This window comes from Egretta garzetta, unplaced genomic scaffold (genome assembly GCF_000687185.1).
Source record: "Egretta garzetta isolate BGI_Z169 unplaced genomic scaffold, ASM68718v1 scaffold215, whole genome shotgun sequence".
NCBI lineage: Eukaryota > Metazoa > Chordata > Aves > Pelecaniformes > Ardeidae > Egretta > Egretta garzetta.
Window position 1 is genome coordinate 7,876,576 of NW_009259719.1, and position 23,659 is coordinate 7,900,234.

Genomic DNA, 23,659 nt, shown 5'->3' on the forward strand with positions numbered 1-23,659 from the left:
CGGGGGGGGGGGGGGGAGCCGCTCCCTCGCCCGGGGCGGCTATCTGCGGAGCGGGCCTTGGGCCCGGCAGCCCCCCGGCGTGAGGAACGGCCGTCAAGCCTCCCCGTGGCGCTTTGCCGTGTTAACGGGGCTCGGAGGCCTTGGCACTGGTACCTCCCCCGGGGCTGTGCCCCCTGGTCCGCAGTGGCGTCAGGCAGCAACTTAGCTTTGGGAGCCACGCCATTGCATCTCTGTGTAACCGAGTTTTTGGGTGGTTTGATGGTCCCCTAAGTAATGCGCACCTGCCCCTTGCTTTGTGGACTGTGGTAATTTGGTAAGCGCTGGCCCAGCATCAGGTCTGATGCCTGCCTGGGTGGTGCCCCTCTGGAGTTTAATCCGGGTATTCATGGTTCTCTTGGGTATCCTCGAGCATCGGTATGAGGCAGGGGCCCATTGTGGAGATTTCTACACAAAATGTTGAGATAACAAAATTGTTGATGCAGGTTTATAAGCTCCTTGAAGCAGAGGCCATCTCTGTTCTGTTTTACAGAGCTTACAGACTTTAGTGCAGGCACTTGTTGCAGTAAAAGCAGTAATTTATAACTGTGGACTGATAGCTGTGTGTATTGGAACTGGGGTGACTGGTGTGTAAAGCTAAACAAAGTGTGCTTTCCTGAGGTGAACCTCTGCTTTTGGTCTCTCTAGCACCTGGTCATCTTTTTAAGAAAGGAAGAGAAAGAAGTGGTTAGGTGAGAGAATGGTTTGTTTGCATCACTTACTTTTTTTTTTTTTTTTGCTCATTTACATTTTTACTCAGGACTAAATGGCAAGTAAATGGAGTGTTTGAAGCACTGGGTTTGATCGCCTAAGAGGAGGGACTCTGCTGAGGATAACCCACAGGGAATCTGTTGGGTATTGCTGTCATCTCAGACTCTTCCCTGATATGGAACAAAGTGAAGGTGAACAGGAGTCCCAGCCAGAGAGTCACGTGGATAGCAAGAGCAGCGTGAAATCTTTGCCTGGGGGAGAGGCCCATGTCAAACTAGAAATAAAAAAACATGCGGTTACGGATGACTACAAACTCTCCAAACGGGTGCTAGGGTTAGGAATCAATGGCAAAGTACTGGAGTGTTTCAACAAGGAGACAGGCCAGAAATGTGCTTTGAAGGTATGTAGGTTTTTTCTTTTTTTCCTTATTTATGGTTTGGAGGCCAGAGTTCACTGCCAAAGCCCTGTAAAAGCTACTTGTTCTGTTGCTTACATTTCACAAAGAGAACTGCATGAAGAATTTGAATATGTGGAGACATTTGCTATTACTTACAACACTGTAGTCCAAACTTGAGTCTTTTCCAGAATATTCTGCATGAGTTTCCAGAATAATGTTATCAGCTGTGAAATTCTCGTGTTCATATTTAAAAGACAAAAAAGCAGGGGAGAGAACAGTGTCTTGGTGTGTTCTGTGAGAAAGCTTGCTCGATTTTGAATGAACATCTTATGCAATACTTGGGAAGGAAACTATTTTGGATCTCGTGCAATGGAATAGGCCTAAACTGGGAAGTATTTAAATGTTCGTTGGTCTTCAGGCTTTCCTCCTTTTGAAGACTTTTCTTAAGGGGATTTCTAGTTGTTTACTCACTTATTCTCCTCTTTATTTTTGCGATTCATTTACAGAAGGGTATTACCTGTGAAAGCACTGATTACACCAGTATTGGCATGTAAGTTTAGTAGATATTTATGGTGATAAGTACCACTTAAATAAACGGAGCAATAACCATTCATTTGAGAACATAAGGCTTACCTGTTTTTTGCTCTGCAGCTTTTAAACTTGAAGATTTCCCTGATGTTTTTAAACCATATTGTTAGAAAAAAAGCAGCTCAAATGAGAACCAGGGTGGTTCTATGTGGTAAGACTGAAAACAAGCTAAAGTAATTGACGTGAGAATTACTTAAGAATGTTAGTGAGTTCTTGCAGGTGTTAATCTGATTAGTTGGGATGTCTAGCAGGCTTTCAGGTACCTTTTCTTAAACCTCACACTCCATGTTTGCTGACAGCAGGACAAATCTGCTAGTGGTCAGCTGGAAGGTCTGCCAAGGTCTGGATTTGAGCTTACCAAGCTGAGCTGCTATCCCCAACAAAGCCTTTGCCCTTTGATAGAACAGATGGGAAATATCTGGTGGCTTTGTGTGTTGAAAAGATTTTTAGTAGAAGAACTAGAGAAGCTTATAATACAGTAACATGCTGATTAACTCACGTTTCCAACACTTCTCATTTTCTTTATTACACAGAAGTTTATCAGGGAGAAACTGGAGGTTTTAGTAGACAGACTGGAAGTACTGGGGTTTTGCACCTACATAGGGAGGGGAGTGTCAGATTTTTACAACTCTGAGATGATCCATTAATTGGATCCTTCCGAAGTGCTATCAATGTTAATTTCTATACTTAGCATACTGTGAGGAAGGATAATAGTTAATACTGAAGCTGTTCTGCTGTTTCTGAGGAGTTCAGCGGCTTTGTTGCTGATTGTATACCATTCATACTGCAAAGGTTTTGCAGTCATAAGGGCTGGAAGCATTTTAAAATAGAAGTTGCCATTCCAGAGCACAGTCCAGTGGCAGCAAGCGTGTTCCAGAGCAAATTCTGTAGCTCTGGAATCTAATAGGAAATACATTCCTATGGATACTAGTATCTGTAATTTATTTATTTTTTTTTTTTTTAAATTCAGTGCTCAGAGTTGGGGAAGGGGAGAAAAGAGGTAAAGTTGCTGCACCCTGACAGAATGTCCTCTGCCTGATGAGGAGGAGTAACCTATAGCAGATCCTCTAGTACCAGTTTCTGTTTAGCACTGAGTTGGCTGATTTTTTTTCAGAACTTTAAAAATATATTAAGGACCAAAGCACACACCCCACACCCCCCTTCCCAAACTGGAGTTTTGTCATTAATGGCTAATATATCACTGAAATTATGTTATATATGTTTGTCATCCTCCTTTCCCCCCCCGCCCCAGCTTTGGAATGTGTGCACTTTTCTTCTGAAAGGGATAGAAATATTAAGATGTTTATGAGTTCTCTAGGGAGTTTAGATGGCGGATAATAGTTTGCTGCTTGCGTGTATGTATTTCTCATCGTTATGAGTTTAAGTGCTGAATAAAAAGTTAAATATGCAATTAAGTAAAACTGCCAGCAGCCCAGAGAGAATCTGCTATTCTCTGCAAAGATGGTCTAATGAGAAGATTACCCAACAAGGAAGGATAAAAGCTGTGCTTGGTTAATTGGCAAGAATAGAAAGATCTCTTCCTAGCCCTGAAGATATTTGCAAGCATAAAAATATTCAGTGGAAGTTTTTCTGTTGTTCTGTGTGAAACCTGAATTGGGCCATGCAAGTCCCAAACCTGCTCCAGATGAGGCTTCAGAGCAAACCGTCCAGTCAAAACAGTTATGGAAAAGGGACAAGAAACTTGGAAAAAAAGAAAATGTTCAGAAACAGCTCCAGCTCAGAATTCTCTGTGTAGGGACAACAGGACCTTGGCATTTCTGCCTTGCCAGTGCTCATACTTCCTAGGTGTGATGGCAGGATTGTCATTCACTTACAGGAACAGAAAGTGGAGACTGATGAAGCTGTCACAGAAGAAACAACTGGTCTGATGGGTAAAGAGAAATGTAAAGATTGAATTGCAAGTTGAACAGGAAAAAAGGAATGCTGGATGGATTTTTTTTTTTTTCTTCCCCTGGAGGTTGCTTGTACACTATCCATCGATCTATGTATATTTGTGGACAAATACTTTAGGGGTGAGTGTGCTCACTGTAACCTACTCCTTGGAAAGGAAAAACATCACTCCTGCTGCTGAAGAGAAAGCATAATAGTCTGTTCCCCTTCCACCAAACTTGCCCATTAAAGCAGCTTCTGATTTGGCAGATGGCACTGCTTTCTGCCTGCAGGTTTTCTTTTATATGGAAACAAAGCCAGCACAGCCAGGATCTGGACAGAAATTACTCAATGGAAGGAATTTTAACTGAAGTACTCAAGAGGAAAGGGCTCAAACAGGCAGAAACATTCATTCCCAGAGCCATGTGTCAATCAAGCACTACATACTGCAACTGGGAGGTCCCTGTCATCTTCTTTAGTCTGTGTCCGTAATTGGAACAGTTAGAATTTCACTAATCATTTTAGAGTGGGAAAACACAAGACCTCCTCTCAGAGATACTGTGGGGCTTTGGTTATTTTCCTAAAGTATTATGTGGCTTAGTTTACTCTGCTTGGCATTGTGATTTGCTACGCACTTCTACAATGTGCTGTCAGCTTTGTTTCTGTTAGATTGAAATGCCACACGCATTGCTGTCCTGCTCCAGAAAATCTAATCTGGTTACTCACTTAGACACGTAATGACATTTTGGCTGAACAGCACTGTTTCCAAATAGTGAGAATGCAGGGATTTAGAAAAGTAGAAGCATAAAAAAAACCTGCTGCGCAGGACTGTGGCCTTCTAGAAGGCAACTGGGTTTTAGTCTGTCTCTCCCTTGCAAATAAAAAAACCTCAGATCTCTTTCCACAGTTGATCCATAAATAGCAGTCAAGTGAAGTCTAGTCACTCTTCTATTTTTATCTCCTCTTTGCCAGCCTGCCCCCTTCTGTTCACTTTACCTTTTGGGGCTAAAATTTACCCTCCACTCCTTTAACACTGTCATCAGCCTGAGCGTTCTCTGCTGTTTTTCACACTCCTGCCTGTTCTCAGGGAGAGGAGGAGACCAAAATAGCTGACTACCTGTGAGGATAAATGTGGACTCCTGGGACTTGCCTCCCATTAAAAAAACCCACAACGTACAGTTCCTTGTTCTTTTTTTCTTTTTCCTTCACTACTTTTTTTTTTGGCACCAATTTCTGCTAAGTGGTGTCAAAATAATATTTCAATGGATTTGATAACCTACTTTACTTTTGTGAAAGGGCTCAGGCAGAGTCGGGATCAGGAAAAGAGAGCTAGAGAGCTTTCTGATGGGGTATTGGGACCTACCTGCTTCTGCAGCTTCAGGATTTTGGTGGCTGATTCTGGATGTAAAAACAGTGTTACATGTCGTTGGCATGCTGTTCACCTACAGCAAACAGATGTTGCTTCTTTTTAGGAGAAGAAAAGGAAGGACAATTCAGGTGTAGCAGCAAAACAAAGACTGCTGGAACTAGGAAAACGAAGTACATTGGTTATGAGTGTATTGCTACTTTTGATACAAAAGCTCTCCTGAATAACAACAGTTGTACAGTGCTTCTCCATAAGCACTGTGCACATGCACCATATACTGCAGTTGTCTTCCAGTCATCTGAGACCTCTAGGTTAAGGCAGGGAGCATATGAATGGACCTGCTAGTTCATAGCTCTTTTCCTCTACAACAAATAGTGAGTTAAGTTATGACCTTGCCTCATGGAGAATGTCCTGTGCCAACAATACAGTGCGTGTGACTTGCTGATTTGAAGACAAATAGGTGAAGCCACAATATTAAATAAAGCAAAAAGCAAATAAATAAAAAAATGAACAGGCTCCTTGCCTTCTAGATTTAAGGAACTTTTGGTAAATGATCTAAATGGTAATCATAGAGTAGGAGTCTCTACCGTTATTCGTAGGAGTATTAGCATAAGTTTGTGCTCGGAAGGAAGGAAAGAAGGTAATGGAGGAAGAAATTTTGGAAATAAATAAATAAATAAATTGTTCCCAACATGGTTCTTGGAACCACACGTAGGGCTATATAGAGAATGTTGTTCTGCTTTCCAAAGTGGAGTCGCTGTGGAGAAAGATAGTCATTCTGCATTACCTTAATTTAGTCCTGAGATACATTTCTGCCTCTCACTCAATTTTAACATTTCTGATTATGTTAAATAATACTACATCACGTAAACTAATTGCTGGATAGTCCATTTTCAGTTAGTGTACCCTGAAGTCAAGTCATGATTACTCACAAACGGGAGACTGTACAGTCCAAAGTATTTGTTTTGCAAGTTATCTAAATAGCTGATACTTTTAAAATACCCTGTTTATTGCCTGAAATAAGATGATGATCAAGGAAAAGAGTGCAGCAGTGGAAAAGGCAATGGATACACTGAAAGTGAAAGTTATTTTAGGCTGATGATTGATTGCAGGATAGGAAATGTTAACAAGCTTCTTAGATGCTATAGATTGCATTTTTAGAAGAGAAGAAAATTATGCCAGATTAGGAATGAAACATTTCAGCATTTTTAGGATAAGGAAGAATAATGTTGTACTAAGCGAGAACTGTGGTGGGAATTTGGGGAAACCAGGTGTAATTACTGGTTAGGTTTTGTGCAGGATGAAGGAGTTCTTGCTTTGCCGGAGTGATTGTACATTTCAGGAGGAAATTAGCACTTTTTATTGAAGTATTGTGTAGTTCCCTCTTACCTACCATATTTCCTGCAGCCCTATTTATACTGGTTTATCTCATGCTTCAGTAAATTCAGTGTCAGTAACACAGCTGAGTATGAGTAATAAACTCCAGGAGCTATGTGTTGTAGATCAAAGCCAGATACAGCATAGAAGGAATACGAGTTCAGAAAAGTTCTAGTTAAATGGCAGCCCCCAGTGTATGGAGGAGTTCCTAAAATATGGATAGCATGAGCCTGGTCCTTGAATTTTATCCTTCAGTGACAATCTTGGTAAGTATTATGTAAATATGCATAAAATACCTAAAATAACATTCAGTCGATTAAAAAGTGGGTCGTTTCTACTGCTATAAGAATTGTTTTTAAACCAGTGAGTCATTCAAGACCTGAGTCTTTCAGCACTTTGTACGTATTTGGGCCAGAATGGCACCTTCCAGAGTGTCAAGTTGGACTAGTTAATTTAAAAAAGGTGGACTTTATCAGTTTACTTCAAAGACCTGACATTCTTGACTGGTCTTCTCCTTCTCTGAAATACAGCAAATAATTAAAAAAAAAACCAGACAGACAAAAAGATGGGCTTGGTCTGAAATAATAAAACCATGTGAGGTAAATTCTTACTAGGTTCAATGGCAGTTCATTAAGTCTATAAAGTGCAAACAGAAAGGCAAATGCTCTAAACCATTAAGTCATCCTGAAAAAACAAAGCTATGTTGATGCATCTTTGCACCTTCTGTGTTCTCTTCCAGTCTACTAGCAAGGTGGCACAAGTTATACCCTGACTTGTGTAGCAGCAAAGCTCGGGAAGATCAAGGTGCATTCCCCTGCCTTCACCCAGGTTCAAAGATCTGAGAAAGTATTATAGATGAGTGTCTTATTTCAACTGCGAGGAAGGTGCTTAAAGGGAGAGCACGTGTGCATATCAGTCAGACGTGACTGATCACTTGACATCCTCTTTGGACTAGAAGACCCTTCCCTTTGTGTCTCCCTCCTCCCTTTAGGGTCTAACTCCTCCTATTCCATTTAACTAAAGCAAAACCTCACTGATTCATGCTAGCTGGGAGTTTCATTACAGACAACTGGATTTTGCAAATCAACTTTAGTACAAGGGAACAGTAAGCAAGAACTTTAAAGTTCATTTACAAGTGTACTTCAGCTCCATTTGCTTGTGGTAATACCATCTAGAGAGATGCTCAGACTGGAAAACCCTGATATCATCTTTTATAATTTGGGAGGAATCAAGGCCACACCTGAATGTCATGGCTCACACGCATCTTTTTTTTTTCCTGGTATATTTTTCTCCGTCTGTGGTAGCACCCTCTATAAGAGCAGCCTGCTCTGAGAATAAATGGCTTCTCGTGATAGCTTGCTGCCTGTTAAATCTCAACAGAAAATAGGGATTATCTTCATGCTGCAATAAATTCATGGGAAGCATAGAGAAGGGAGATGTCGCTGTCATTGGGAGCAAGAGCCAACGTGAACTTGAGAAGGTTAATAGATTAATCTCTTGCATGTAAAGACTGTTTTGTGTTAATATCTTAACTGTATACAGTGATAATTTTTTTCTAAAAAAAAAAAAAAGATAATCATATGCAAAATTTTCTTCCCTAAATGTTTTTGCATTTACTATTTGCTTGACCCTGAAGAAGTTCCCATTTTTCATATAATGTGCATAAGTTTCCTTGTTATGGAATTTTTCCACGTTAAATATGTCTTCAGAATGCCAGACTCTAGGATCACATGCAATATTCTAATAGCAACAGTATAGCTGCCTGCCTAGCTACCCTCATGTCTTTGGGTACAGTGGAGTTGTTTGAACTGTTTGCATTGTGGCCCTTATACTGTAAGAAGACGAGGCGACATTCATGAAAAGGAAAGCAGCAGAGAGGTGGCCAGCCTTGGAGGTGGAGAGTAGATGACCTATTTACTTAATTGGAAAACTGTGAGAACTACTTTCCGTCATCACCAGTGAAAGCTGGTGATGCAGTCTGTCTGGATTAGAGTGTATAAACTGCATGGATCGTGGTATTTTACACAGGCTTCTTAAGTACTTAAAATGATTCAAAGCTCTGTAATTGAGATTAAGCTATAATGCTCTAGCATTTTAATACCTCACAAGTGAAGGGGGAGAGAATTCTTGCTCAGCATGTAAATCATGCATGGCCTTCTTGTTCCTGAATCTTTGTAATGTATGGCACTTTGCACTGAAGCTTTCATGGCCTGTTTTAAGAAAAAAAGCAAGTATTAAATGTGTGTTAAATTAATTTTTCCTCCAGAGAAGTTTGCTTGCTGAACTTACTTAAAAAAAAAAAACAAACGAACCAGCCCGAATGTGCCATCTTTACGAGTAATTTCAGATGTTCTAGCTAAGGAGCCAATCTTATTAAAGTTGCACTGTTCACAGATCTTAAGTCTTGCCAGTTCAAACTCTGGCTCTTCTCCATGGGCTTTTTCCCAGGATTATTTCTTTCTTTTCTTGAATACTCTCTTAAGTACGCTAGCGTTCCAAGTAACAAGCCCTAAGGCAGCTCCTGGGATCTGAATCAGCTAGGACTGAGGACAGATTTATTAAGCCCATTGTAAGGGGAGAGCTCAGAAAACCTTTTCTTTCTTTGCTTTTTTGGATGGTACTTCTAAAATACATGAACTGTTTGGAAACGGTAGGGGTTGGAGTGACTCATGCTCTTCATCCACTGAACTTTCTTGTGTGGTGAAATTTTGGCTGGGGCGACGAGTTTGCCTAGGTGTGAATCAGCTGTAAGCCCTTATGAAAGCACTTGAGTAGTGATTTGTAACTGCAGTTGGTTTCTATTATACTGCAGGGTGGATTTGGTTTTTGTTTTTGTTTTCAAAGGAGAGCAGTTAAAAACTGCATAGGGAGCAGCCACCTCACACACCTGTGTTCTGCGTGGGACTCCTGTGTACCCCTCGGCATCAAATCCACCATATATTTCAGGGATGAAGAGTCCTTAAAATTCCATTTGCGGTGCCACAAGGCCTGGTGTTTGGTACTGCCATAGCTACTAGTGTTCTCCTTGCCTGTAGCTCTAATTATGAGAAGTACTATACTTCACTTGCTTCACTTTTAACCAAAAATATATTTATTTATTTTTCTTGTAAAGGATTAATTTCTCCTAGGGCCTTATTCCATTTTCCCACATGTTGCTCTTAGTCAATGTGGCTTTGTCAAAAGCAGTCTGGTTTCCACAGCAACGGAATTGTTAACACCAAAGATGTCAGTGCTCGAAGGTGCGGAGGGGAGGGCACTGCGTTTTCTGGCTCGGCTGCCTCGCCATGGTAGAGGCCCTTGCTGCAGCCACGCTACACTACAACATCTCCATTGTCTTTGTAAAGAGTAAAAGCCTTTCATTTTGTCCTACTCTTCCCTTTCCAATCAATTTATGGTCAAAATTTGACACTTGGGAGGGTGATGAGGCTTGATGGTTCCTTGATGCTTAGAAGCTTCCTGTTCTTTCAAGCCCCCTGTGCTGAAGGGCGCTGCTCTGTCCTCTGCTTTTTAAAGAGTTTTTCTGTCAACAGATAGCACTTGCATACATGGAAAACCTGTAGCAGTAAGTTTGTGATAAAGGAGAGCAGAGCACTATTCTTTTTGACCCATGTTCGATGTCTGCTTACGAATGATAACATGAAAAATGATCAGTCCTTTTACCTTGCCCAAAAATGTGAAACCCACTCCAATTAAACCTGCTTGGATGGGTTTTCTGAGGCACCCATCCCCTTAGGGTGGGAATTAAGCCTTGCTCCTATTGACCTTGGAAAATTGCATTGTTTAAAAGTAATTTTCTAATACATAGTTAACCTGTGAAATTCATTGCCTCAGGAGCTGAGTGGTAGTGATGCTGTTAAGATCTTGAGAGAAAACACTAGTATTGCAAATGTGAGGGAAAACCCTGTAGTTTCAATATACTGCACAAATTCTGCTGTGGTCTTCTGGATCCTGTTTTTACAATTACAAAACTGTCAGGATAAGTAATGAAACTTTGAGCTTCAGAAGGCATCTTACGCTTCTCTTGTGTTAAGCATATTGCTGCTGCCGGTGTGAAATACCCTCCTCTCCAAGGAGAGGGAGGTGGAGCTTTGGTCTCAGCCTTGCCGGTAGCTCTAGCTCTGGGTGACACCCATCACTTGCATAATAGTTTCATGTAAGGGTGTGTCTTCCTGGGCAAGTTGTTCTTGTTTAAACTAGGGTGTAAACGTAAAGTGAAATAGATTTTCAGAACGGCTATTCATATTTAGATCCTTTTTTTTTTTCCCCCCTTCTTATGAAGGGCAGGGCAGGAAAGCACTTTTACCAGACTTGGCCCATGGAAATGCAAACAGTGTAATGTTGTTGAAGCTTCTTTTTAGGCATATTCTGATGCTTATTTTCACCTTTAATAGAAATTATGGTAAAAAACAACTGCTGAAGACAGTTAAAACCAGAAGCTGAAACTTTAAAGTGGGAAGTTAATGCTTTAAACTGGCTCAAATCATAGAATCATAGAATGTTTTGGGTTGGAAGGGACCCGTAGAGGTCATCTAGTCCAACCCCCCCGCAGGAGCAGGGACACCGCTAACTAGATCAGGTTGCTCAGAGCCCCGTCCAACCTGGCCTTGAATGTTTCCAGGGATGGGGCCTCCACTACCTCTCTGGGCAACCCCTTCCAGTGTTTCACCACCCTCATTGTAAAGAATTTCTGTCTTATATCTAGTCTAAACCTACCCTGTTTCAGTCTAAAACCATTACCCCTTGTCTTGTCACTGCTGGCCCTGCTAAAAAGATTTTCCCCATCTTTCCTATAGGCCATCTTTAAGTACTGAACGGCCGCAATCAGGTCTCCCCGCAGCCTTCTCTTCTCCAGGCTGAACAAGCCCAACTCTCCCAGCCTGTCCTCATAAGAGAGGTGCTCCAGCCCTCATCCCTCAGATCGTTTTAGTAGCCCTCCTCTGGACCTGCTCCAACACTTCCATGTCCTTCTTGTGCTGAGGGCTCCAGAGCTGGATGCAGTACTCCAGGTGAGGTCTCAGCAGAGCAGAGTAGAGGGGCAGAATCACCTCCCTTGACCTGCTGGCCACACTTCTCTTGATGCAATATGTGATGGAATCATGTACCCAAATGCAGATATAGTTTTAATTAAATTTTTGGATGCCTATTAATGACTTCTAAAGATTAAGCTTTGTATCTGCAATTTAGAATAGAATTCCAAGCTGCTTCTGATAGCTGGTTGTATTCTTACTGTTTATTTCTGTCACTTTCTTAACAAGCATCTGGCTCTGCACTGGAGTTAACGGTACACAAGTCATTCTTATAAAGGAAGGCTGTGTCTCGTCTGCTGGAATTAGGTGTTTTGCCAGCTTTATCAGATTTACTTGGGTGGTTTTTCAGATGATTTTCTTTGTGTTTGGAAACTACAGAGTAGCATCTCACAGGATTTCTGGCACCAGAGTGCAGGGAAGCAGACTGACAAAGTGAGAGTAGTGGATGAGGAAAGGTCAATTAATTTAGAAACAGTCTCAGTTCTGGTGGATTGGTATCAAGTGGAATTTTCCTCCAGTCTCTCAGCTCTGTAATAGCTTTTTCCTCTTGCTGAGATGCTGTGATTAAAGACCTCTTGAGGGTGGAGGGAGTGTGAGAATGACTTTTAGTTCCAGTTGCATTTCAGAAACCCTGATTGCCAGGCACGCCTCTATTTTGGCAGGTGAGTGTGACTGCCTTGACTTGGACTGGGGCTGTATGCCTGTTACTGTTGAAAAATGGGATATGACACTCAAGATCTACAAAAACTAACCTCTTACTGCAGTAGGGAGGAGGAGAAAACAGCGATGTACGTTACTGATAAAAGATTTTATACAAGAGCAATTAGTTCTGAGTCTTTCCCACCTCTCTGCTGTCTGAATCGCTGTTATGGAGGTGTGAAGGAGGGTGAATGACTGCAATGTTGTGTGTTTGTGCACAAAAGCCAAGTCTCACAGGGGAATTATGGAGAAAGTTCTCACAAGTGTTGGTTCAATAAAACATCCAACACAGCAATAATAATTTTTTGTTAAATCAAAATACCCCAAATTGGTTCTTGGTGTCTGCGACAGTCTTGATTTTTGGCAATATGAGCTAATTACTGTGTAGGACTTTAAATTAAAAACTAAAGTTGGAGTTTGCCTGCGTTCTACAAGCAAAGGAGTATGTTTCACAGGAGGGCAGTTTTGGAGAAGGAGAATGGTTTGAGCTTGGAGCCTGGGTAGAGTCAGTGTGAGAAAGGGCTGTGTGGCAGTGCTCTATGGATAGGAGGGGAAAACATCCATAACACTGCTGAATGTAGTTTCTCACATGTCATCTTTCCCATCTATCCCAGGCATCAATGGCCGTAGGGAGATTGGCATTCTCTGTTTTTGTTTGTGTAAACCTTCTAAACTCGAACATCTGAGCCCATTCAGTGTGCTATGACTTTGTATTGTGTGCTGAACAACTGTTTTCTAATGCAAGTCATGTGTGTTTCAGATATGATTTCTTCATGTCTCTTTCTTGAGAATGCTTTGGCCCAGCAGACCAAAATGGTCATTTCTGTCTTTTAAAATTGATCTACTGACCTGCATTTGAGCAAGTTAAAATAGGGGTGACTTGGTAGGGGAAGGTATTGTTATCACTGCTAGTCACCAACTTCTCATGTGCACAACACACCACCTACATCACTGAGGAACTTTGCACTGTTTTATATTAAAAATGAATAACACTAACGTGTTCCATCTTCACTTGGTTTCCTGCTGCATAAGGGATTTCTGTTAGACGACCGCATGTCATTACCCCCTACTTCATGTGCACAAAAGCATTAAATGCTTATTGTCTTTGTTGGAGATTAGCTCTGTTAATGAATATAGGGGTCTATAAGGTCTAAGGCTCTGGAGCGCAAGTCTGATGAGGAGTAGCTGAGGGAACTGGGGGTGTTCAGTCCAGAAGAGAGAAGGCTGAGGAGAGACCTTATCGCTCTCTATGAGTGCCTGACAGGAGGGTGTAGCCAGGTGGGGGTTGGTCTCTTCTCCCAAATAACAGGTGATAGAACGAGAGGAAATGGCCTCAAGTTCGTCAGGGCATGTTTCAATTGGATATTAGGAGAAATTTTTTCCCCAGAAAGGTTGTCAAGCATTGGAACAGGCTGCCCAGAGAGGTGGTGGAGTCACCATCCCTGGAGGTGTTAAAAAAATGTGTAGACGTTACACTCTGGACATGGTTTAGTACGCATGGTGGTGGTGTTGGATTGACGATTGGACTTGATGATCTTGGAGGCATTTTCCAACCTTAATGATTCTATGATTCTGTGATCATTAATATGAATCAAGGTTCTATTTTGTGATTACTTATTACCCAAAGGTTCCTCACCTTCTCTGAAGGCCGATATCTTTCAAAGCTCCCTAGTATATCAGGGTTTTTTTATAAAAGCATTCACCAGAGTAGAGCTCCCTCTATTTCATCTAATTAACTTTAAACGATTCAAAGGAGGAATGGCTTTTCTAATGTGGTGATCCTACTGAGAAATCAGGCTACTTTGAGTTGTCTTAAGCTGTCTGTTCAAGCCTTCAAATAATACTTAAATTTTTATTAAAAATAAATTAACTTTAATCAAGATAATTTACATTTTCATACTACCTTTCATCTAAATCTGCAAGTTATTAATCTAAATACCTTATACCTTTGGACTGCAGTCAATCTTTAGATTTTTATGTACATTTTGTTGCATGACCATACAGAAACCTTGGCTGATGTTTTGCATTTCAGCTTGCATCTACATAGAGTGATTGGTGTCCCTGCTACACAACTCGTGGGGATTTTCTTCTTTTGTATTTGCTTTTTAAAAAATTGGTTAATTACATTTATAAAGCATTTTCCTGAACAAATAAATAGAACCCTATGCAGATTCTGAGCTGTGTGTTAGTGTGTATTGGTCAGTAATTACTGCCACTGAGATATCAGGAGCAATGATCTCTTTTCCATTTCAGTATGATTGATTACCATTCATGGTTTGTAGCTGACTGCTTGTTTTGTAGGGAATATTTCTAGGGAGCCCAAAATCAGTATTCCTGGGACCTCTGACATCCTCCTTCATGCTTGGGAGAACTTCATCTGCAAATACTTACGGTTTTGTGCTTTCAGTCAGTCTATTCCATGCTTTTTAACTTTTTTCTTCTGTGTAATCAGGGCAGAAGTTGATTCCCTTCTCTACCACCCCCACCTTTTTCTGCTATTCATTCTCTGGAAGGATTACATTTTAACTCCTAAATGTCAGTAAATGTCAACTTTTCCTTCCACCCCAAAACTTCCATTTTATTATTAAAAATTATATGAGGGGAAGGTAGTCTGTGAGGCATCACTCTCTGCAGTTTTTCCCTTTTTCTCTCAGATCCGTTTAGCATTCAATAAATAGAAACTGTACTTCTGAAGTATGATTAAATTAGCTGTTAATCTTTTTCCAAACTACTAAATTTGGAGTTTTCAGCATCTTTTTTTTTCATTTAATAAGGCATACATCAAAGAAGAAAAAAGTAGAATTGCTTTAAAAATAAAACAAGTATTTTCATCTGAACAACTTCTGAGGCCAGGTAGAAGTGTATTCTCTCTCTACTCTGCTTTTTATTTACAGTTGATATGCTCCCCAACTAGTTAGTTTTTAAGGATTCTTTTTTTTTTTTTACTAGTTATATAGAAATATAAGCTCTGGTATATTATTTGCATGTTTCCTCTTTTCTGAAATCATAGAGCTTGTTAGCTCAAAATAAAACACATTGTGTTGCCCTTTTTGCATGTTTGTATATATCCTCGTGTGAGAACATGAGAGCCAAAACTTATATTCTTTAGAAAAAGGGGAACAAATAAACATTAATTACTGGGAACTGTAGCCCACTAGAGGCTTGTTAGCAACCACAAATATACAACAAAATCAAACTTGTAGGATGAGTAACTAAAACAAAAATGTTAGATTCCTTTCTGCCTTTTTCCTGAAAAGTCTGTTGGAGTTTGGCTTGAATTAGGAATTCAGTTTTGGCATTGTATTTGTTTTCTCACTGACTGTGAAAATAGAAGTCAGTAAGCACTGCTACTTTCAGGAAGTACTCAGGCTTCCATACAGAATATAAATCAAGGATATAAGGAAAACGTAGTCCCAAAATAGATGGCATGCTACTTCAGCAGTTCAATGTAATTGTACCACATTTATGCTTCTGACGACCCTACAGTAACCCAAGTTCCTGTGATTTAACACTGGACCCGTGAAGTCTATGTTCCTATTTCAACATTTACATTTTCCCGTCTATCCACACAGGATTATAATTTACTTCTTAAAATCTGCCAAACGTGTGAGGAGAAAAAATTGGGTGTATGAGGATTTTACTTAGCAGAATATATCAAAGTTTACCTAGTTATTTTGTTTGATTTAAGCGCTACTATAGGAGGCTTGGAGGAGCTATGAGGCGTGTTTACCCAGGACTTCTACTGTTTGGGTAAAGTGCTTTTTACATGCAACTGTTACTTTTACATGCAAATTTAAAAGGCTTGGAGAGCACTGGGGAAGTTGGCCCCTGTGCCCACTTCCCGCCAGGGTGTATTAGAAGTAAGTGTGCTGTGCTGTGCAGCATGGCTGCCTGCCTGCAGAGCTGTTCTGGGGTAAATAGCACAGTCACTGCCCCAGAATGACTCCCTGTGAAGGACAGGCTTTGATTACACAAGAACAAGGGAGTATTCTGGGATGTTCTTCCAATGCACATGCTTTCTACTAATCTGAGTTTTCCTTAATACGTAGTCAGATAAGTCTTCCAGGGTGGCATCTCCCCTACCACCTCCCAAATGGCTTCTCTGGTGAGGTGACTCAGGTACAAGGGCGGGAGCAGGTAAATTGATAAGAATGGTATGGAATGATTACCTGTGACAGATAAGGATGTGCCCAACTCAGGTTCTTAGCATGAGGGCTGTAACCTGAAATTGAATACAGGTATCGAAGAGCATGGTCTCCTGTAACCTGTAGTTACAGCATCTCATTCTGTGCTAGCAGTAACAATTTATATAGTGTCTGTAACTAGCTGATTGAAAACATGAGCCAACTGTTAGCACTGCCTTCCAGGAAGCTTGGCTGCTCCAAGAGCTGCTTCTGCGTATCGTACATCAGCCTGCTTCCCCTTTCTTGCTATTGCTGTTGAACTGGGGTCTCTCTGCTGGTGCAAGAGACATAAATGTTATAAAAAGCCTAGCATAGAATTGGCCAAATAGTCTGACTTCTTTAACTTGACTATATTTATTAAAAATTCTCTTCTATTCTTAAAATGTAACTTGTTAATTGCACCGAAAGTAAGGAAGTGTGAAATAAATATCTTCTAATTTCACCCATTTTATTGTTAGTTTGAAATGGGAGAATAGGAGGCAGCAAATTACTTATCGGTCGACTTTGTACGACAAAGAAATAAGGCATGCAAATGATCCAGTGTTGCCCAGTGGAACTGAGGAAAATAAAAATAACTAATAAGTATACTGGCATTGAGCGACATAGAGATAATGACAATTGCTGAAAGAGGAGAGCAATTGGATAAAGGAGTCTAAGAATTACTGATTTTAATTAAAATAAAACAAAATCAGAGTGGTAGAAAATTACATGTTTTTTTAAAAGCAATGTAGTAGCACAATTTTTTTGTGATATAATGGTGAAATAAAGATAATGCCTAGTTTTGATGATTGGATTGAGCAGGCATTAATAAAGTTAGAAGTTTATTCAAGTCTTTGGTTCTTTACTCCACCCAGTCTTCCTAGAAAAATGAGGCTGAATTTGAACAAAGCAAATGAAGAAGTTACAGTAAAAGATGCTACGGGTTGTGTTAAGTCATTGATTCCTCTGTTTTTGTAAATTATTTTCAAGTAAAAGGAACAGAATAATAAGAGTGAAGTAATCGGTACAATGTTACAAAATCAAAACAAAGTGGAAGACTTGTAGCTCTCCAGAAGATGGGAGAAATGGGCAGAAGTAAACTACTGTGAATGATGCAGACTGATGCTGGAGTACAAATTTATTTCTTTTGGAGTTTAATTAATGACAGCACAGCAGCGTTTAAAAAGTTAAAGAACTTTATATGCAGCTGCACTTGGAGACCCTCAGTTATATTTGGTGCATCAGGGTTCATCTGATTTGCTACAATAGTGCTGGTGTTGTAACTACTTAATGTGTGGATGGAACTACCATCTGCACCCTGCAAATTTCAGCATGAAGTGACAGGTACCACCTATAAAGAAAGACGGGGAAACATCAATTATCTGAATTGTTCCAAGAGTAGGTTGTTCTGGATAATGGGTGTTTGCAAGAGTGAGCAATGATGAAAGCTGAATATATATGGTTTGAAGACAGCGTCAGGAAAAGGCATCTCAGATAAAATACTGATTACTTTTCTGATGTAATTAGTTTCTCAGGCAGTAACAGAGTTAATTGTGGAAAGAAGCAAAAATAACTGCCAAAGTCATTGTCCTTGCTCAGGCAAATATCTGTTCAGTTAAGAGATCGGTTTATCTTGGTGAAAACATCAGGACTGTGACTAATGTGATAAATCTTGTGTAAAAAGAAAGAAAATAGATGACAGGAAAAATGATGCTATTGTGAGGTCAATACTATGATTCCTTTACCAGGGAACTCTACTGTGCCTCTGGAAAGATGCAGAATTGGGCTGGGGAAAAGCACTTGCCTGTAGGCAGGGCTCATAGCTTAAATTCCTGGTGGGATTGCCTTGATCAACATGACCACTCTCATCTCAATATTCTGAAGATTTGAAGGATGGTATTCCATGTGCTGAGCAGAAATAGTTTTGCAAGAGTTGTTTTGGCAGAAATTTTTCAACCATTTCCAGTAATTATAAAATTATTTGGATTTGAAGTTTATTGGGGGGTGAATTTTGTTCTTAGAGTGTCTTGCCCTGTCACCCTTAAAATCATCCCAAGTTCAGCCAAGTTCTAAACCTTTAATAGTCAGTAGAGATGCATTCGGTTTTAACAGTTGACTTTCCCAAAGGTGCATTTGCACTGCGCATGCCGCAAACTACAGCAGAGCACGTATTTTCCAGGGATTGAATCCCTGTACTCCTGAAATCTATCCCGGCTCTGGACACAGGTACTAAGAGAAGCAACCTCTAGTCTGGCCTTTGACTCTCCCACTGTCCCCAAAAGCACAGAGGAGCAGAGATCTGCTGCGTACCAGCAGAGAGAATGGGGAGCAGAAGAACTGGGGCCTGGAAGTGGTTAGAGAAGGAGACCTGCTGAGGCAGCACTGCTGAAGGTGCAGGTAGGATGCAGAGACAGGAGCAATAAGATGATGGATGGGGAGCAGAAGGTCAAGGTTTAGTTTGGATGAGGAGCCCCAACAGAAAGGCAGAGACAAGGAGCTGAGGGGTGGAGAATAGGGAGGTGAAAGAAAAATAGGTGGAGTCTGGGATTTTGGAGGTAGAGAAACAGACCACAGGAACCAAGGAAAAGCTGACCAAGTCAGGGCTCTGGTACTGGTTTCAGAGGGTGGGGAAAGAGCTCCCTTGGTGATGAAGCTTGGTAGGAGAGGACAATGGGATTAAGGCAAGGGGGCAGAGGTGCAGATGGGACCAGCAGGAGGGTTAGGGTTTGGGTTTTTTTGGGTTGGGTGGGTTTTGTTTTTGTTTTTCAGAAGATAAATAGGAAGCTGCCTAGCATAGTGCTCACCCCTCCAGGCAGGACTGCATCCCAGAATCAACTAGTTTCCTGGTTTCTCTCCAGTCGTCAAGTAGCTGTAAAACTCACTGGTATAAAATGTGTTACACTCTTATTTATCCACAGTTGTTATATTCTGTTATTGTAATTAGCTTCTTTAGCTAACTGTCAGAGATCTGCACAGTACATATGTGAGCTTTAGCCCTGCAGATACGTCATGAGAAATATTGGTATGAAGATGCATAAGGAGATTTGTTATTTGTTATTTTCAGGGTTGTTTTGCTGTTGCTAAAAAAAAAGAAGACACTACAAAAACTAGACAATCTCTCACATACACAAAACTCCTTCCTAAAGTAGCAGTTTTGGGTTGGGAAACTGAGCGTTCAAATGTAGTAAATGTCAGGATCCATGCTATGTATATACTTTGACTATCTTGCACTCTGTATTTTCTACCACATTTCAGCCTTTTTTGATGCACAGACAAAATTACTAAATTGTTAAATGATTGGCTTCAATAGCTGGTTCATTGTCATTGTTCGGCATATGGACAAGGCTTCTTCAGGTTATTAGACCTACTCTGAAAACAGATTTTTTCATTTCTTCCTGTTGTGCTTTGCGGTATTTTCACTGTAATGGCTAGATCACTGTTATTTTCACAACGTTGCTTTGAGATAAGTTTGTATTGTCCCTACTTCCCATGTGGGGAGCAGAGGAATAGGTTAAACTTCTGAAAGTAAAAGTATCCACTGAATTTTGGGAACTCCATTTTGAAATATCTCAGATGAGGGTGGCTTGTTTTTTGGACACCCCCTACTCCTCCTCAGTGTACTGAGTAGCAGATTGCACTTGAACTCAGGCCAAGCTTTTTAGACCCAAGCTCTGTTACAGCTGGGAGTGCCCAGAACTTTTGCAAATGAGGCTGCAGTCTGGGCTTCCAAGAAACAAGGTATAGGCAGGTAGTGACTACCTGTTTGGCTCAGTTGACTTCTGAGCATTGCATAAGACATCAGAAAGGGACAAAAGTAGAATCCAGATTTATGAGAGTAGCATTCAGCTGTGGTAACCACAAGACCCTTCTTTCTTATATTACGCTTTCCAGTTTCTATGTAACATGAAGAGGAGGTGGGAGAGTCTACAGATAGCAGCTCCTGTCATTCTGCATCCTGACTTGCATCCCGATCAGGTTCAGGTTGTACTCTGACTGTTGTGAGGATGAAGTTGAAGAGGGAGGAATAGTGTATAATAATACTGTGTTTAATACATACAAAGGGAGCAATATTGTTAGAAGGTCTAAAAGGGCAATTTCAATCCTGTTATGAAATCTGTGATTTGTTTTTGTTAATTATCACGGAGGCCTGTTGATAGCAAGAACAAGGTAGACTAATGATTGTTTTTTCATCTGCAACATTTTATTTATTACATATTTATTGAGGAGGCATTAAATGGTTCAGAGAAAACTATTTGGAGAAACAACAGAATGATGAAGTTGGTAAGTTATGCTGTATGCACAGAATTTGTATTATCAGGATTTATTACAGCCTCTGTCATCTCTGTGTTCGAGATTCTTAAACAACTTGTGCCTAAAGCACCCCATTGCAGTAAAATGTGAGGAAAGTGACATCCAGAGACAGTTTTTGTCCCAAAAGAAGTCTGTGACCTAGGAAAGCATCTGAATTTTTTGAGTCCAGTCTCTTAATGGCAAGAGCATAGCCTCTTAACAATGCCAGAGCAGTTCATATAGGCAACATGTGTAATGTAAATTATTCAGTCAGAAAAATCCATGATGTAGTCTTACAGGCACTTTCCAGGGTCATGAGCTGCAGCAAACTTGCAGTCCATGCAAACATGTAAAGACTGTATCGCACAACAGCTTTCAGTAAACACTTCTCAGAAATTCAACTGCTGGTACAGTTGTTATTTTTACTTCTACTATCCATCACTTCCCATAATGCATCACTATTCTTCCTCTCTTTCACAGAAGCCTTTTCAGTGAAAACTGCAACCTGGATCTTGCCTGCTTTACTGCTATTATTATTATTAATTATTATTATTATTATTATACTTTTTTGGTCAGGAATATGCAAAGAGGATTTAGCTTTCATTTATTTTTCTTCACTTTGTTTTACAAAAGTTACCTCACTTGCCTAGACTGGATCAGAACTACCTAGACTGGTTTTTGAACTACCATGCAGTTTCTTTTATAGGCGCTTCTAAGTGTGTGTAGCAGTTACAGCAAACACTGCAAATGGTCCTGGTGGGAAAATAAGCTATGCAGCCTGTGTTTTAGTGGCATGGCTTTGACAGCTTAACTATGTAAAAGAATATGAATGTATCTGAAAAATCCAAACATCATCTGGAGTTTAAACCTGCAGCCCTGTTCTGAGCAGTGAAAAGACTCCATATTAGGGTATTGCGGGAGAGGCGGGCAGCTACACACGGGCTAGGACAGAGGGCAGGAAAACACGGGGCTGCGCCTGTGATGTCTGCTTGCTTTCATGTGTTAAATTGGTAGGAGTACCACAGTGAGCTTCTATGCTAACTTTACCTAATTAATAAAAACTTTGAGACAAGATGCCTGAGCTAAAGGTACAATAAATAATAAACACACACTGAACACAATAGATTATTGATAATAAGGAAATCTATAGCAACAGTATTTACGGGCTGACAGCATGGAGGTCGGCAAAGATAGGAAGAGGAGTGTGACTATTAACTGGGTGTCCTGAATTTTGGGAGAGGCAACAACAAATGTTTTTTGGAAGATTTGCATAGTCGAAGGAGGTGATGTTATCAAATGTGGCCTAGATGAAATCTGGACTGAGGGGTACTGCAAGGATCTACAACACTGTAGAGTATTTATAATCTAAAAATCTGAAATTGTTAAATTTGATAGTATCTTTGGAGAATGGAACCTTTAAAGTTCATCTTTGAAGTGCCAGAGAGCACTGTTGGATCTTGGGATTTAAATATATTTCTCTCTTTGCCTTCTACTAGATATTTGATGGGGTTTGTACCTTTTGCAAGGTATGCAAGATAATTGGGTGGCTGTATCTGAGAGAACAAAGCTATTGCATGTGTTGCAAGATGGCAATGGCCAAGGCCTGCAGGGTTGTCAAGGGGATAGCAATTTTTTATAAGCTTCCAAAGATGTGTAGGCTGTGCAGCTTTAAAAGTTGCAGTCAGGCCTTTTTTGGGCAGACCAAGAAGTGGGATTATGGGTTGTGGCTAAATGTCACAATTTCAAGTTTCCAGATGTGTCTCTAAAGGAGGATGGTGAGCTCTGTTGCTCACTTCTTTTGATGTACATTCTTGGATTGGTTTTTGCTTCCCTAAATAGTTGCTTTGTTCAAATCTGAAGCTGTATGCTTTGTAACTTTTCATCAGACTTGTAACTTGTAGGTAAGCATAGGTCTCTTTAGCTATACTGAACCTATCAGTAAGGTTGGTTGGGTTTTTTTTTTTTGAGGGGGGGTGTGTTGGTGCTATTGTGGTGTAGCCAGAACTGGGCTCACAAAAAATGCGTGCTTCATCGTTTGAGTAAGCATCAGACTTCAGTCATGTTTCTGCAGGCCAAGCCTTATTCCATCTTTCTCAAAAGGCAAGATAGTTTTTCTTTCTGATACAGAGGTTGAAACACCCTTTATTAGAAACTGCCTTGGTAAGCATGTTGCAGAGTTATGAAAAGGCTTCACTTTCATACTCCAAGTCCTTGTAGTCTTTTCATCTGAGGCTCATGGGGATAAATGAGTGAAACAGGCATAGGTATTTGTGTAACAGTTCTTTGGGAAATGAGCAATAATATTTTTCCAGTAGTGCTTGCTATGTCAGTGTATGTTCTAGAAACTAAATGCAGATACCGTGTGGCATCCCCCAGAGACCCTGTGAGAGTCCTGGTGTGCAGCTCTCAAATTCTTCCAGCATTCGTGAAACTTGTCTTAGAGGTGTCTTGTCTTGGGCTGTCTTCTGAATCCCCCTCATGCTGCAAGTAATGAGTGCATGTACCCCCAAGGAGATTTTATTGCTAAGGCTCACCTTTTCCTTTCTTCTGTACTTATTGTTTTTAGAAGTACCTCCCTTAAAACTGAACAGGAAATGGTATTTTGACTGCATGAAAACTTTATCAAGGACAAAAATTTTTATTCCCCACATTTAGAAACACCCAGGAACTTTCAAAAATCCTCATGAGAAATGAGAATAGCCAGACCCAACCCAAAATAGACAGTGGTTCCCACTCAGCTGGGATCTGAGAAATTCGGGTCTGTGTTCCCTACTTTGCTAACTTGTGTTTCAGTAGTGGAAACTGAGAGACATAGCACGCTGTAGACAAGCAAAGAGTTCTCTGTAAGAGCTGCAAGGACTCAGGTACTGAAGTGGAACACCCTGATCTAATTCAGGCAGAGCAAGGATCTGGAAGTGCATTTCTGCACCCAGACTTAATAGGCAAATCAGCTATTGATTATCTGATATGTAAATGCAGGGTCTCTTGGTGGTTTTGAATGGTGGTTCTTTCCAGGGCCTAAGAATGCTTTTCTAGCAATCTGTTGTATATTTTCATGTGGAAACTTTTAGCTTTGACTAAAATAGTTCTAATCATGCAGTTGGAGATACAGCTA

General features: G+C 40.6%; 1 protein-coding gene across 6 annotated transcripts in view; it reads left to right on the plus strand.

Moving 5' to 3' along the window:
- MAPKAPK3 (MAPK activated protein kinase 3) overlaps positions 1-23,659 on the plus strand; it is a 111,377-nt gene that overhangs the window by 60,691 nt on the left and 27,027 nt on the right. For all 6 annotated transcript variants that reach the window (XM_035894836.1, XM_035894835.1, XM_035894833.1 and 3 more), the window contains one exon: positions 797-1,147. In XM_035894836.1, the coding sequence (XP_035750729.1) occupies positions 923-1,147 (225 nt within the window). In that variant the 5' untranslated portion in view covers positions 797-922. The remainder of the gene's footprint in view (positions 1-796; positions 1,148-23,659) is intronic.